At 51.1% G+C, this 16,910-nt stretch overlaps 1 protein-coding gene across 1 annotated transcript; it reads left to right on the top strand.

Annotated features, from left to right (window-relative positions):
- The first annotated feature begins 15,856 nt into the window (after window positions 1–15,856).
- LOC120683059 lies at window positions 15,857–16,593 on the top strand. Its single transcript, XM_039965074.1, has 2 exons — window positions 15,857–16,064; window positions 16,115–16,593. Exons 1-2 carry the CDS (start codon window positions 15,857–15,859, stop codon window positions 16,591–16,593), a joined length of 687 nt encoding a protein of 228 aa, XP_039821008.1.
- The last annotated feature ends 317 nt before the right edge of the window (window positions 16,594–16,910 follow it).

Below are 16,910 nucleotides of genomic sequence, written 5' to 3'. Positions count from 1 at the left end.
TCGAGCGGGGGTTGATGGCAAGGCCCAGCAAGGGAGCAGCACGGCGGCAGCAGGGCAGCCAGCGAGGCGGTGCAGCGGCACAGTGAGCTCAGGTGCTCGAGTGCTCTGCCGCGCGCGCAGGGAGGAGGAAAGGGGAGACAGAAAGAGAGTAGAGAGAGAAAGAGAAAGGTCAACGTGTTGACTCGGGATTTTCTCAAATTTTTCCATGGAACCTCGAAAAAGTTTGAACACGAAAGTTGTTCAAAATTCAATTTCCTACAAGTTTCCTTTCAGGCCAAAATTCGTTTGAGCAATGATTTGAAAGTTAAAAATCTGAAATCAAGTTTAAATGAAAACCCCCTAAACCCACTATTTTTCGAGGTTTTCTCCAAATTTCATGTTGTAACTTGAAAAACTATAAATACGAAAGTTGTTTATCTTGTCAAACTCTACAACTTTTGTTTTGGGCAAAAGTTCATTTGAGCTAAGGTGTGAGAGTTGACTTTTTGGTTTATTTAAACGGATTTTTGGCTTTTAAGTATTTGAAAATTTGGGGGTTTAACTTGTCATTTCATGTGCATAAACTCACTTTCTTCCCATGGCTTCAACTAGACTTTGGTTTATTATGATTTTAGTGAGGTGCCTATGAAATTTCATAAGCAAACTTGCATCAGATTAAAAACTATTTAAAGTTTTCGACCTATGCACATATACACCTGGACACACAGACATTTAGGCATTTGTTTCAAAGTTTTCTGATTAATAATGCATGATTTGGCGCTAACAACCTTAGATTAGCTAATTAGAAACTTGGGCTGTCACAAATATCCCTTCAAGATGTTTATTCTTCGTCCAACTCTGATACATGACATTTCATTTTATTCGAGCTCCAAGTCAATGCTACATCACTGCATTTCCTGTCTTGGAATATTTTCTGAGTGTTGGTTGAATCCATATTTCTTTAAAACATTAGTGACCTCATAGATGTCCAAGACATTCTTTAGTTTGTCCAAACTTGGTTTCATTGCTTAAAACACACATTGCTCTACCTTTTGCATGATGACCAACAGTTGACTTGCTTAGCAGAATCTCAAAATATAATCTATCAAACATAGCTACTGAACCATCGAATTATTTCAGGTGATCCCTTGCATTCAAACCCTTTTCCTTTAACTTATTCTACTGTTTGACACTCTTCAGAGAGTTCGACATGTAGAATCTTCAAAGTTTTCAAATTTGGGCGAATTTGACCAAATTTGATTGAGTCTCACTTTCCTTCATTCTTTTCGTCGGTTTCTCTTGTCTCTTCTCCTTTTTGTTCTCTTAACCCTAATCACTTAGGGTTAATTCATGCTCTTAAAATGTGGGCTATTACACCAGCGTACATGGTGTGGAAATCGGCTGATAATGCTGTTGCCGATGGGCAGAGAAGATATTTCGATTTGGAAGGTACTGGTGAGTATAGTATGGAGATCGGCCGGTAATGCCTTTACTAATGGACCGAGGGAATATTTCAGATTTGATCAGATTCTGATGATTTGGTCATGTTTAGGAGTATAAATAGCAGTTGTACGAGACCTGAAAAGATTGATACACATCCAATAAACAAACCCTTACAATTTCCTTGCAATTTACTTTCTCATCGGCGACTTCGCTATTTTCTTTTCTGCGAGTTCTTTCGAGCCGATCAAGGACGTCTCACATTCGAACGACTTGATTTGCTGGTAAGTGTTGTTTTTACTGAGTAAATCTGAGCTTTAGCTTCCGGGCATATCGCTGTTTTCAAATCTATTCAATATTTATCGAATATTATCTAGGCTTTGATTCTTGGCGCATCGCTATTTTCTCGGCTAGATTTATTCACAATTTACTGATATTTGCTAAATTTATAGGTTTTTCCTATTGTTTAAGCTTTTATCAGATCTATCTGCCTTGAAACACATGTAATAGGCTGTGAAATTTTGTGATATCATCATAATATTATAAAGCCGATTTAGATCTGTTTCAAGTGTTGTTGAGTAGCTTTATTTAAGTTACACATTCGTAGATTTTATAGTGTTACGCACGTGCAATCGATTGTCCGGGCCGATTTGTTGTTTTTTGCATCGGCTAGATCTGCCGATACACCTGTATAGCTATCTACGCCATCTTATGTTTATACCGATCACTTTAATTAATTCTTGTCATTTCCTGCATCAGCAAAGCCTGCCGATACGCTGTGTGAGAGTTGTTCGAAAAACTAGCCGATACGCTCTCAGATCTAACGTTTGCCGATTCCTTGTCAATTTATAGGTCAAATTGACTAGCACGCTTGGTTTCGAAAGAAATTGCAGTCTGGGCTTGGAGAATGGTGCCCTCAGGCTTGGTGTGTAGATTTTGTGTCAATAAGGCGGTTGGAGGAATTCAAAAGGGCCAAGTGGCCTCAAACGATAAGATCAGTGTCGGCATCGGCACCCCCAAACGGACCGGTCAAATGTGACACGGAGGGGTCTCGGGACTCCGCTACCTCCCCGCTCCGGCGGAGCCATTAAAACGAGAGGTAGCGCCAACCAGGCTAGAGTCCACTCGGGGCGGTTGGAAGCCCTCCCCTCGACGTGAAGCTCCATCAAGGAGCCAGCTCATGCCAGAGGCAGAATGGCGCAAACCCGCGCCAGGGCGAGGCGGCGCGTTAGACATACCTCGAGATTCTGCGAGCAAGCGCCCTGACACACTATCAGATTCTCTGCGCTGCGCTGCTCATGATCGACCCAGCTAGTGGAAAAGACATCTCCACTACAACATAGCAGCGTGACTAACGGCTTCACGATTAAATAAATCGCAAAGCCACTCGGGGGCCTCTGATGGACCCAGGGATCGGGGGTCCCCAACGGGCCCACAAACAAAGAGGATAGCACTCGGACGAAGGCCGAACTAAGGGGCTCCCGACCTCATCAAGAAAGGGCAACGCGGCCCCTGTCCGACTGGGTGCGAGCAAGGTTGCTATGCACTCCACACCTCGGCACAGAGACGTGTGGAGTCCTGCATAGCGGGGAGCGGACGCCCAGGGTCAAACTGGGCCGTACCCTTCGCACGCCTCACTGGTGCGGGTGGCAGGGCACCCTGATGCATGCAAGGTAACAGCTACGCCCCCTACGAGTCGTCTAGGGCGTGGGGCGCCGGGGGCTGTCTACTCAACCCTCTCCGGATGCCGTGCCGCACGGCATCGCCATCACCACCCTGACTGCTACTCCACTACACTATGAGGGTGAAAGGGCAGGGCTTCCCCCTGATCAGAGGGCATCCTTCCAACGGGAATACCACCTCCGGCTGGAGAAACTTGACAGGAGAGCAGCCATAACCAGGGAAATCCGGGGGAATCTGTGACCAGGTGCCCCCGACCGAAGACAGAGTCCCTCCCGATTGACCAAGACGCGATGGAAAGTACAGAAGCCCAGGAACCAAGGAACCTGACGACAACCGCTCCCCCATTCCCGACTGGCAATGAGGACTGCCCCGACCGAACCAGACAGAGAAACTGCTTCTTCAGCAAGACTCCACGAATAGACACATGTAAGGAGGGTCCCACCTTGAGGTATAAAAGGGGGATCCCTCCATGTAGATAGACAGGCTCATTCAGTTGCAACCTCCACTTGAAAGCTTGTAGCTCCTTTTGAGCACCTAGGCTCGAGCAACATGAAGAGAACACCACCCCCACACTGGATGTAGGGCATTCATGCCCGAACCAGTATAAATCTCGAGTCATTGTGTGCTAAACCATATCCGATCCAACGCACGACAAACACGCAATCGAGTAGTTTGATAGTCGACCATTTTCGGAACTGACACTTATCTTAATGGATCGAAGAAGTTGGTGTACATGGGGCATAGGCGATTCCTCAACAAAAAGCACAGGTGCCGGCATCTATCGATGAATCAGTTCTTTGACAACGAGCTCGAGCCTCAAACTAACAAGCCAGAGAAGACGAGTTATGGGCAAAAGGTGTTTGACATGGTGAATGGCATAAACGTAGAGTTCGGGACGAAGAAAAAAAGCTAAGGAAGATGGGACCACAGCAAAGAAGAAGAGGAAGCGGGATCAGATGGAGGAGAAACAACCACCTGTCACTTCAGTTCCTTTCAAGAAGTAGTCATGTTTCTTCACCTGTCATACTGGAAGGAGCTAGATACGCCCCATGTTGTCGACTGCATGCACCTTTCGAAGAATGTCTTCGAAAGCATGGCCAGGGTCCTGCTAGACATCAAGACTAAGACAAAGGATGGTCTGAAGTCATGTCAGGATCTTGTGAACTAGAAGATTAGGCCCGAACTTCATCCAACCCTGGTGGCGCAGAGCGGGAAAGTGGACCTTCCGAGCGCGAGCTACAACCTCACGACAGATAAGAAGAGAGCCATGTACCAGTGGCTTAGGGATGTGAAGGTGTCGATCGGTTTCTCTTCCAACATTAAGAGTCTAGTCTTGATGAAGGGCCTCACACTAACCAGCTTCAATGCACATGACTGCCACGTCATGCTCACGGTGTTCCTCCCAATTGTAATCAGGGCTATCGGTCCAGATTACGTGAAGATGGTCATCAAATGCCTCGGTTACTTCTTCAACTGGATCACACAAAAGGTCATCGATGAAGTTGAGCTGCCAGCCATGAAACAATTCATCGCAGAGATTCTTTGCCAACTCGAGATGTGCTTCCCACCGTCTTTCCTCGATATTATGCCACACCTGATGATGCACATGGTTGATCCGATACAGGACCTTGGGTCTGTATACCTGCACCAGATGTGGACAAACGAGAGGTTCATGTCGACACTGAATAGATACATCCATAACCATGCTAGGTCTCTATGATCGAGTCATACACAACAGAGGAGGCCATAAACTACCGCACCAAATACATCTGGGACAGAAATGTGATTGGGTTGCCCGTCCATCCACACGAAGGCGGGACCTCAGGGATGGGGTGCACGGGGAGGCAAGAACGCACCAATGTACAAGATGAAATGGTGCAAGAAGCTCATCACAATGCCCTTACTCAGTTAGTGGTCATGGAGAAGTGGGTTGACAAGCACCTGGAGGAGATCCGCCGTGGTCGTGACAGACGTATAGAGGCATGGGTACAGAGACAGCACAAGATCAATTTCACAATGTGGATCAAACAGTAGGGCATACCTCCCTATGGTGAATCTAATGAATCGAGGCTTGCGTCCGGCCCATCCTCCCAAATCACCTCATGGTAAGGGTACGACATCAATGGATACCGGTTCCACATGAAAGAGAAAGACAAGAAGAGCTCATCACAGAACAACGGGGTTTGATATGAGGGCATTGAAGAGGCCACTGGGAATACCAAGGCATACTATGGGCAGATTGAGGAGATATGGGAACTTGACTATGGCGGTGAACTACAGATACCCATGTTCCGGTGCTAGTGGGTCAAGCCGAATGCGGTTGTCGTGGACGAGTATGGGATAACCACCGTTGAGCTTGGAAGTGTCGGCTACAAAGATGATCAGTGTGTACTAGCAAACCGCGTCACTTAGGTAGCCTACTACCCGAAGCCCAGAGATTCCAAGAAGCATGTGGTTGTGTCAGGAAAACAGAGGATCGTGGGAGCTGATGGAGTGCAGAGTCTTGAAGAATACAACAACTACGCGGAGTTCTCGCTCTTTACTGATTATCCACGCAAGATCAAGCAAGTCGAGAACCACGTCAACAAGACCAAGATGAAGCCTTGGTGCCTCTCCGACGGTGAGAAGCGGACAGTGGTATCGCCAGCGCCAAAATGATATGTATTGCACACAACATATATTAATGTACTGAGTTATTCAACTAGAGCTTCGCGGTCACCGATTTTGTAACTTATTATTTAGAGTCTAGGAGGAGAGGACAGTGCATCATTACTCAGTGAGTCAGTGTTCATGTGTTATGACACTTAATGGAGGTTTCAAATGTATGGCTTCAGTATAAGTTGATGAAAGAGATGAATAGTTGGTTTCAACTTATATCAGCAACGAGGAAGTTAAGAACAAAAGAAAAAAGAACTTCGCTTTAAACCTCTCCATTCATACATAGACTCTAAGCACAGTTTTCTTAATATTTGAAAAACTATAGCAAACTTGATCAAATCCATTTGGTTTCATTTCCACAGCTCTTTTTATTTTATTTGTCACAGTGCTGCATCAGATTAGGGTGCTTCAGCCATGAAAAAAAAATTGTGTTCTAACATTAACTAGGAACCTTAACCGAGGTGATTTTCTGTAACGTAACGGCCTCGGTTAATATTAATCGAGGCAGGCACTTTAACATAACCACCTCAGTTAATGTTAACCAAGGCGGGCGGTATTAGATAACCGCCTCCGTTAACGCTTCCCTATAAAATAGAGCGCTCTGCGCCTGCTAGTTTCAAATTCCTCTGCCACCGCAGTTTCATCCTAAAGGGCTGCCGCCCTGCCGCCCAAAACCCTAGCCACCGCCGCCCCTCTGCCGTCGCCGCGCCTCCGCCTCCGCAATTGATGCGGCTCTGCTACCGAGGATCGACGCGCTGCCCGGAACCCTAGCGCGGCCCCGAGTCGAGACACGCCACCGCCGTCTCCTCCGCTTCGCGAATCGAGGTGCCACCGTCTCCCCCTCCCACGTCAATGCGCCGCCGCCGCCTCCTCCGCCTCGCATGTCGAGGCGTAGCCGTCTCCCTCTCCCGGGAGTCGACGCGCCGCCGCCGGAATGGCTTCACCTCGCCTCCCTGGTCCTCCCAGGCCCGGCCACCGCCGCCTAGGGATGCCGGAGCGCCTCCGCCGCCACTTGCCGCCATTGGCCTCTCCCCTGCGCCGCCATCGACCCATCTCCAGCCCTCACCAACCCCGTCTGGGGCCACCTACAGGTGGAGCGCGACCTCCTCTTGCTCCTCCCCCTCTCCTCCCTCGCCGCCGGCGACCGCCGCTGCTGTAATCCGGCCGGCCATGCCCGCCTCTGTCCCAACTCTAGCCAAGGGCATTCTTGCAAGCCCCAAAATAGATTTAGGGTCCTTTATGCAAAAACCAAGGACCTATCTGTGAGACTTTGTTTTCCTTTTTCTTTCAAAAGCTGTGAACTTCTAAAATGTGTAAAAAATCATATAAAAATCAGAAAAATACAAACTTAAATGTTCTGAGTTCTGTGTGGCAAGATCTACAACTTTTGCTACATGCACTTTTATTTTTGCTCACTGGTTTTTGTTTTATTTTAAATGTAAGTTTAAATAGCCTTTATTTGTATCTCAAGTTCCATGCATGTGCTAGTAGCCATCTTTGGCCAGTGAGTTACATGCTAGAAATATAGCTTTGTGTAAAAGTCTCATGGTCATCTTTTGGCCAGTGGACATCTCTAGTTATAGGTTTTAATAGATGTTGTTTATTGCCATGGATAATAAATAGATTTATTTGTTAAAGTGGATATGTTGTGTTGCATGAGCTGAAAATTTTACAGTACTCCTATATTGATGTATAGTTGTTGTAGAAAAAGTTTGATACTTTTTGGTGATGTGGAACTGGTCCAACTAATTTATGGCATGAAAAAATGTACTAAATCAAGAAAAATAGTTTCTCTGTCTAGAAAAAATTTAATATTTTTACTAGAGCTTGTCCTTCAGTACATAATCATGCTAGTATAGTTTGAGCCTCTGGAACTCAGTATAACTGTTTGTAGAAGTTAAACTTGATTAATGCAGCTATATCTGGCTTTATTTTTTCATGCCTTGTATACTGCTCATTTAAACCTGAAAATTTTACAGTAAACTCATCATAGGATCAAAAACACTCAGTTAAATGTTCATTACTAGTACTTGCATGATTTCGCCTATACAATTTATTCTTGTTTCTAACAGTAGCTGCTTTCTTTATCTTTTCATGATTTGGCATGATTTAGACTGTACAATTTAGGCATAATTCATTAATTCATTAAAATAAAATCTGAGCCTAATATATAAAGTTGAAAATATGATGTGTCCTCGATTTGATTATAAGAAGGAATCGGCGATGTCTCCATTCTTTCTCTCTCTCATTCGCGAGAGACAAATACATAGACACATACATAGAGAGACACATAGAGAGAGTGATAATGTGGACATCGCTGATTCCTTTTTATAACAAAGTTCAAGGATACGGGAGTAATTGTGAATATGTAAACAAACTGAAGAGAGTGACAAAAATAATTGTGAGATTGCATATTTAATTTTAGTTAAAATTTTGTAGTATGAATGAATTATTTTGACACTCTGATGTATATTGAAGAATAAACAAAGCAATGGCGAGCAAGCCTATTGAATAATGGCGTGACCCGAGCCCAGTTACAAGTGATGATGGAGGCTCGTCGTCAGATGAGAGCACCTCGTACGAGGAGGAGGTGCCAACACCACCTATCGAGAAGAAACATCGTACGAATGTAGATGAAGATCCAAACTATACTCCAACGGCGGATCATCCTTCAACACAAAATTCTCACACCCCAGCACGGGAACAAGCAGATGATGAGGACTGCGTGAGTAAATAACTGATACAACATTAGCATATGATGGCGGCCTTCTCGCTTAAGTATGAAACTAATGCGAGTTCTTGTCCCCGATAGGTGCCGACGGTGCCTATGCATTTGGAGTACCCCGAGGAGCAGGAGCCGGGAGAACCGGAGGGGTATGGCTCTGGTCCCACCCCGAGCACATCAGCCAAAACGACCAGTGGCAAGAGTAGTAGCAAGAAGAGGGGCCAACACGGGAGGCACAAGTTTCACAGCAAGGTGCATGCCATACACAAGATAGGGCCACATGGAGAGCCCTTGGAGCTAGAAACTATGGTCGGCATCTTTAGCAACCAGTGCTCCTGCATAGTCAGGGAGCACGTGCCGATCACATATCAAGATTGGAGGAAAGTCCCAGATGACCTAAAGGGTGCCGTGTGGGGAGAGGTGAAGAGGTGGTTCGAGTACCCACCAAACCAATTTGATGAAGATCTGTGCAGGGGCCATGCTTTGGCTATCGTAGGCAAAGCACTTCGCGGCTTGAGATCACACCTCAATAGGGAATATGTGCAGAAATAGAAGACACCCTACGTAGACTACAACTTCATCAAGCGTCATATCTTGGAAGAGTTTGTTGAAAATATGAGTACTGATGAAGCAAAGGCCAAGAGCCAGGAGTACTCCGAGCTCGCAAAGAAGAACATCCTCCTCCACCACCTGGGCATGATAGGGTATGCCGCTAAGAGGAAGAACTGGCGTCAGGAGGAAAGGGAGGCAGCTGCGGCCGGGCTGGAGGATCCGTTCGAAGGCATCGACGAGAGGGGACGTGACTTCTTCAATGCCCGTCGGCCAAAGAAGCTAAAGGAGGGAAGGAAGAAGTACAACGAGCCACGGACCGAGGAGGCTGAGAAGGCTTTGCTCACGACCAAGGCGGCCAATGAACGTGGGTTGTTCTCACCTTGCAGGGAGCACGGCATGCTGATCGAGGTGCTAGGAAACCCCGAGCACCGGGGTCGTGTTCGGGGCGTATCCTCCAGGTAGAGCTAGAAGAAACTGGACTCAAGGCAATCCGATGCCAACTCCCATAACACAAGGCAGAGATACATGGAAGGGCTCATCCAGCAAGGTAGAGATGAGGCAATGAAAGAAGTTATCATGGGGATGATACAAGAAGCTTTTATGAGCACCGACCCCAAGATGGTGGAGCTAAGGATGCAGATGTTCGTCTAGGCTGGTGTGCTGCCACAAGGGCAGATGACGTCAGGTACCTCACAGCCCCAAAGGTACCCAGCCGATGAGATCACAGAGCCAACACTTGGCATGTGTTGGGTACCATAATTTGGGGAACCCTAACCAAGGGATCAGAACTCCCTCAAAAACGCAAAACACAATTAGGCAATCAGTCCAAAGGCCACCCCCGGTGCTTTGCCATCATCTATGCTTGGATGCCCAAATCCTCTCCAGGCAAAAGGCCCAAATACACGCCTGGACCACGGCCCAACACCGGAGCATGGCTCGTCCAAGGCCTCACAGGCCGCAAAACGATTTCCACCTCGCCCGACGCCTCCTCGCCAAGGCCCCTGGTAGTGCATCGCATCTCCGCCTCGCCCGAGGGTAAGAGGCTTACCCTCGGAGAGCATAAGAACTCCCCCCTTGGCCAAGCCCTCGGCGGGGCCTCGGCGCGAGGGGAAACTCTGCCTCGTTCGAGGCCCCCTCGGCAGGCTGGGACTGTAACCTTCCTGCTCGACGGGACCGGCACATTTATTGCAAACCTCTCCGCGGCATGGCGTGGGTGTCAGGCGGCGTCAGCAGCCACGCCGCATAGAGGATGTGACCGGAGTCTTGTCCACCAACTCCGGCCACAGTGCCACCATTCCCGGCACTGTGCGAACTTGCCAAACACTGCGCGGACATGACTGGCACTGCACCCGCCACTGTGCCACCAAATCTTTGTACTTCCTCCTCTGCAGGATCCTCGGCAGGCATGGGCAACGACCCTCGAATGCAGTATGGCTACTGACCAGGACATTACCGCCATCAGAAACACCCTCGGTGCTCTGCCCAGTCAAACGCAGAGGATAGCGCACCCTATAGCTATCGCCACGCCGTCCATGGGCGCCAGAGAACAAAGACACATTCCGAGCATGGATAAAAGCTTCCAAGGACAACGACCATGCCCGTGGCCATGCCTCACAGTGCTTGCAACAGGAACTACCAACTGCTCCCCCCGATTCGGGGAGAGGATGACGAAACCAGAGACATCCCGTACATGTAAGCCGCCCCTCCTTGAGCCTATAAAAGGGGGAGGCGGACCTCTTCCCAGGGGGGTCGAACTCTCAATGCACGAGCACACTCGAGCACGTTCTTCCCCATATTGGCACTTGCCTCAATCACTCCTCGCGTACACTGAGACTTGGGAGATTCTCTCCCTCTCTCGTCCAAGCTTGAATCCCGTACTACAAGCACCCCGGTGCAAGATAATACAGTGCTCACCCCCCTTGCTGGATGTACGGCCCCATCGGCCGGAACTAGGATAAACCCATGTGTCATTGTGTTTCATCTTGCATCAACCATCTAGAAATAGGGACACGCAGCATTATCACTAGTTGGTGCTGGACCATCAGGTCTAGACACCGACAGTTGGCATGCTAGGTAGGGGTCGCTCCGTGACAAGCATCTTTTCTTCCCGCTTGCTCTCTAGATGGCAGACGAATCATGCCCCGGTTAGGAACGGTGATCTGGTTAGGGAGCCTTGAGTTCATGGCAACCGGCAACGGTTACGACATGGTGTTCCTCCCACCCAGAACCAACCCCGATGCTCCGGCACCACAGCACCAGCGCAGGAGGCGCTCGGGCCAGCGTGCGCGGCAGGTGCGCCTGGAATGGTGCAGGGCGGCTCGCCTCAGCGACCCTACGTGGGCTGAGGCTAGCGTGCCACAACCTGACGCTGTGGTGGAGGACGCCACCTCTTCGCCACCAGAAGCAGCAGCGGTGCTGACAAAGGGGAACATGTCTAAGCTGCCGCTCCATCCTTACGGGATGAGCACTCCCACTGTGGCCTATGCGTCATCCGTCGGCACCAACATGAGCGTGTACGAGGACTTGCCTGGGCATCACCTGCTCTCGGTCCGCAACCTCATCGCATCAACACCTGACAGCTCGTACCCCGACTCCGCGGATGAGTGGTACGACCCCGTGCACGATCGCGTTGCCCCAGACTTCTCCGGGGTCCGCGATCGCGAAGCCTTTTTGTCGTTTCAGGCTGTAGCGGACTACTGTCTCACCTGCTCTGACGACTCCAGCGAGGGGGGTTACGATCCCACTCGAGAGTGCTTCCTTGTCGAGTTGGAGGAGCACAACAAGAACGTGCCAAACACATTACATGCCCCGACAGCGGCGCTGTTGGCGCCTGCGGCACCCTGACCGGCCACCCCGGTGAACTCGGGGATGCAGCAGGCGCAACTGGAGCAACTCCAGGAGCTTGAAGACAAGCTCCAGGAGGAGCATCTGCAAACGCAGTAGCTGCGCGCCACGCTCAAGCAGGAGCGTTCCGGTCACGGTGCGGGAGCCTGGGAGGCAGGACGCATCGCCCGGGACCGCATCATGGTGGATGGAGGTGCAGAAAACCAGCCGGCCCTGAATAGGGCCAGCCAAAAGATCACCGCTATGACTATTCTACTCCGAGCCATGCCCGAACCCTTCACGCCCGAGGGCCGCAATCTGCGCAGAGAAGCGCAAGCTCTCCTCGAAGATGCTGTGGTGCAGCAGGCTAAGAGCTCTACATCTCATATATGCTCGACGGCTTCGGCAAAAGCCGGTGGAGCTGTGCGACAAGACCGCGAGGTCTCAGTGCACACCCCACCAGCGAAAAGGAACAAGGCACCCTCGGTATGCCCGGCGGTCGGGGCAAAGGCACTCACGGTGCACGACCGTATCCAGTTGCCTCCTATAAAGGAGCGCATCTGGGACACACGCGGCAACGACAATGATGGCGACGCCCGCAACATCCTCAACCAGAAGAGGCGGGACGGTGCGGCCCGCGGCTACCACCCTCGGCGTGGCGGCCGCTACAATAGCAAGGAGGATAGGAGCCCATCATTGGAGCCCCCGGGCACCCGCGTGTTTAGCCGGGAAATCTGTGCTGCTCCGTTTCCCCCACGCTTTCGACAACCCACCACCCTCACCAAATCCTCAGGAGAGACAGATCCCAGGCTCTGGCTCAACAACTACCGCCTGGCTTGCCAACTGGGCAGCACAAGTGATGACGCCATGATCATTCACAACCTTCCTCTGCACCTTGCAGACTCCGTGTGTACATGGCTCGAACACCTTCCCGCCAATCAGATCCACAACTGGTCCGACCTGGTCAGGACCTTCGTGGGCAACTTCCAAGGCACGTACGTGCGTCCCGGGAATTCTTGGGATCTCCGAGGGTGCCGTCAGCAGCCCGGCGAGCCCTTCCGTGATTACATTCGTCGCTTCTCCAAGCAATGCACCGACCTCCCCAGCGTCACCGACTCCGACATCATCAGTGCCTTTCATTTGGGCACAACATGCAAGGATCTGGTGCGCGAGTTGGGACGGAGCCCTCCCCCCATTGAAAATGAGCTGTTTGATGTTGCTACCAACTTTGCCTCCGGCGAGGAGGCGGTCGGTGCTATCTTCAATGGCAAGAAGGGTAAACGCAAGGAGGAGGCACCCACGGAGGGCAGCAAGACCAAGAATCTCGAGAAGAAGCACAAGCGGGGCAGGAAAGGAAAGAAGAAGGGCCAGCAGAACCAGCATGATCAAGGGTAGGGGGAGGATTCCGACGAAGCCCTCGCCGTCACCTCTGCTCGCAAAGGTCCCCGAGGACCACCTCGAGGCGGCGGCCTGTTCGATGACATGCTGAAGAAGCCGTGTCCTTATCATAAGGGCCCGGTCAACCACACCCTCAAGGAGTGCGACATGCTCCGCAATTACATCAACCGTCTCAGCCGTAAGGACGAGGCCAAGAGGAAGGACGCATAGGACAGGGGCGACGATGGTTACCCCTCGGTTGAGAACGTGTTCTTCATCTTCGGCGGACCAACGGCAAACATGACCTCTCAGCAGCACAAGCGAGAGCGCCGAGAGGTCTTCTCCATTCACAAGGCCACGCCATCCCACCTCGACTGGTCAAAGGACACCATCTCCTTCAGCCGTGAAGACCACCTCGACAACATCCCGAATCCAGGACAGTACCCGCTCGCCGTGGATCCAATCATCGGCAACACCCGGTTCTCCAAGGTGCTCATGGATGGATGCAGCAGCCTCAACATCATGTACGCGCACACCTTAGAGCTCATGGGGATTGGCCTGGACAAGCTATGCCGCAGCACATCGCTGTTTCATGGCATTACGCTGGGAAAGCGAGTCCAGCCCCTCGGACAGATCGATCTGCCCGTCTGCTTCGGCACGCCGGCCAACTTCCGCAAGGAAGTGCTCACCTTCGAGGTGGTGGAGTTCCATGGGACGTACCACGCCATTCTGGGACGGCCATGTTATGCCAAGTTCATGGCGGTCCCCAACTACACCTACCTCAAGATGAAGATGCCGGGTCCGAAGGGCGTCATCACCATCGGCCCATCGTTCGAGCACGCCTACGAGTGCAACATCGAATGCGTCGAGCGTGCTGAGGCCCTGGCAGAGGATGAGGCCCTCACCGCCGACTTGGAGAAGATGGCGAACGAAGCCATGGACTCCACGCACCGACACGCTGGCAGCATCAAGCCCGCCGAGGGTATCAAAGAGGTGCCCCTCGATCCGAACTGCCCCGACGGTAAGGCACTGAAGATCAGCACCACCCTCGACAGCAAATAGGAAGTGGTGCTCGTCGACTTCCTCCGCGCCAATGCCGACATCTTCGCGTGGAGCCCCTCAGACATGCCTAGCATACCGAGGGAGGTCACCGAGCACTCCCTTGACATCCAGCCCAACTTCAAGCTGGTGAAACAGCACCTGCGATGCTTCGACGAGCTCAAGCGCCGGGCGATCGGCGAGGAGGTGCACAAGTTGCTGGCGGCCGGATTCATCAAGGAGGTATTCCATCCCGAGTGGCTAGTTAATCATGTACTAGTTAAGAAAAAGAATGAAAAATAGAGGATGTGCGTAGATTATAATGGTTTAAATAAAGCATGTTCGAAAGTTCCCTTTCCTTTGCCACGAATTGATCAAATAGTTGATTCAACTGCGGGATGTGAACTGTTATCCTTTCTTGATGCCAATTCTGGTTACCATCAAATAAAGATGAAAGAATCCGACCAGCCTGCGACTTCTTTCATAACACCCTTCGGCATGTACTGCTATGTCACAATGCCTTTTGGCCTTAGAAATGCAGGAGCCACATATCAGCGGTGTATGCTCCACGTGTTTAGGGACCATATCGGGCGGATCGTAGAAGCATATGTCGATAACATTGTTGTGAAATCCAGGAAAGCCAACGACCTGGTGGCCAATCTGAAGATTGCGTTCGACTGCCTTAGAGCCAAGGGGGTAAAGCTCAATCAAGAAAAATGCATGTTCGGAGTGCCTCGAGGCATGCTCTTGGGCTTCATCGTCTCCCAGCGAGGCATCGAACACAACCCTAAAAATGTTTCGGCCATCACGCGGATGGGACCAATCCGAGACCTAAAGTGGGTACAGAAGGTCATGGGTTGCCTGGCAGCCCTCAGCCGTTTCATCTCACGTCTCGGTGAGAAAGGCTTACCTCTATACCGACTCCTGAGGAAAACCGAGCACTTTTCGTAGACCCCCGAGGCTCAGGAAGCCCTCGACAAGCTAAAGGCATCACTCACTCATGCCCCAATTCTGACACCGCCGATAGGCAGCGAGCCTCTCTACCGATACGTAGCAGCAACGACCCAGGCGGTCAGTGCAGCCATCGTTGTGGAAAGACAAGAGGAGGGACACGCTTTGCCCGTCCAAAGGACGGTGTACTTCATCAGCGAATTCCTGTCTGAGACCAAGTCACGGTATCCACAAATCTAGAAGCTACTATACGCAGTGGTCTTGGCTCGGTGCAAGCTTCGCCACTACTTCGAGGCTCATCCCGTCACTATGGTCTCGTCCTTCCCGCTAGGAGAGATATTCCACAATAGGGATGCCACGGGTAGGATAGCCAAGTGGTCAGTGGAACTTATGGGAGAAGCTCTCACTTATGTGCCTCACAAGGCGATCAAATCCCATGTCTTGGCAGACTTCGTTGCTGAATGGACCGACACTCAGTTGCCCCCACGACAAATTCAAGCAGAGTGTTGGACCATGTACTTCGATGGGTCAGTGATGAAAACCGGCGCAGGTGTTGGCTTTCTTTTCATCTTGCCCCTTGGAGTACATATGCGCTACGTGGTATGACTCCACTTCCCGGCGTCCAACAACATGGCGGAGTACGAGGCCCACCTCAGCGGTCTTCACATCGCCATCGAGATCGGCATCAAACGCCTCGATATGCGGGGAGACTCTCAACTCGTCATCGACCAGGCGATGAAAGAGTCCAGCTGCCACGACATGAAGATGAAGGCATACTGCAACGCAGTATGCCGCCTCGAAGACAAGTTCGGCGGCCTCGACCTCAACCACATCGCACGCAAGTACAACGAGGAGTCAGACGAACTGGCCAAGATCGCGTCTAGACAGACCACAGTCCCCCGAACGTCTTCACCCGTGACCTCGCCAAGCCGTCCATCGATGTCAAGGATCCAGCGGGGGCTAGTGAAACGACCGCCGAGGCCACGGCCAAGGACCCCTCAGTGGGTGAGTCCGAGGCCATGGAAACAGAGACTGAGACCTCCTCGGCGGACGAGACTGAGGCGACGCAAATCGACGAGGCTCTACTTTCACGTGACTGGTGTGTCCAGTACCTCGACTGGACAATCCGAGGGGTGCTACCCTCGGATCGCGCTCAGGCGCGGCGCATTGCCAGGTGGGCCAAGTCTTTCATCTTGATCGACGAAGAACTTTACAAACATGGCCCCTCGGGCAACCTGCAATGCTGCATCCCCATTCCCGAAGGTAGGGAACTGCTCCGAGACATCCACGCCGGAGTCTGTGGCCACCACGCGGCGCCATGCACCCTCGTGGCAATGCATTCAGGCAGGGTTTTTACTGGCCCATAGCAGTTGCCGATGCCACTTAAATCGTGCAGACTTGCGAGGGTTGCCAGTTCTATGCCCGTCGGACGCATCTTCCGGCCCATGCTCTGCAGACCATCCCCATCACATGGCCTTTCGCCGTGTGGGGACTGGACCTCGTCGTACCGTTGCAGAAAGCGCCCGGGGGCTTCACACCCTTCCTGGTAGCAATCGACAAGTTCTCCAAATGGATCGAGGCTCGGCCCATCGCCAAGATTAAATCCGAGTAGGCCGTACAGTTCTTCACCAACATAATCCACAGGTTCAAGGTCCTGAACTCAATCATCACGGATAATGGAACC

This window comes from Panicum virgatum, chromosome 7N (assembly GCF_016808335.1).
Source record: "Panicum virgatum strain AP13 chromosome 7N, P.virgatum_v5, whole genome shotgun sequence".
NCBI lineage: Eukaryota > Viridiplantae > Streptophyta > Magnoliopsida > Poales > Poaceae > Panicum > Panicum virgatum.
The sequence above is the reverse complement of the archived record's forward strand: the minus strand, read 5'-3'. Positions and strand labels throughout refer to the sequence as shown.

Excerpts from the sequence above, each read along its gene's own strand:
- LOC120683059 (XM_039965074.1), top strand. The coding sequence starts at position 15,857 with ATGGCGGAGTACGAGGCCCACCTCAGCGGTCTTCACATCGCCATCGAG. Across the intron at positions 16,065-16,114 it reads CGACCTCAACCACATCGCAC|ACCACAGTCCCCCGAACGTC; the intron begins GCAAGTACAACG and ends GCGTCTAGACAG.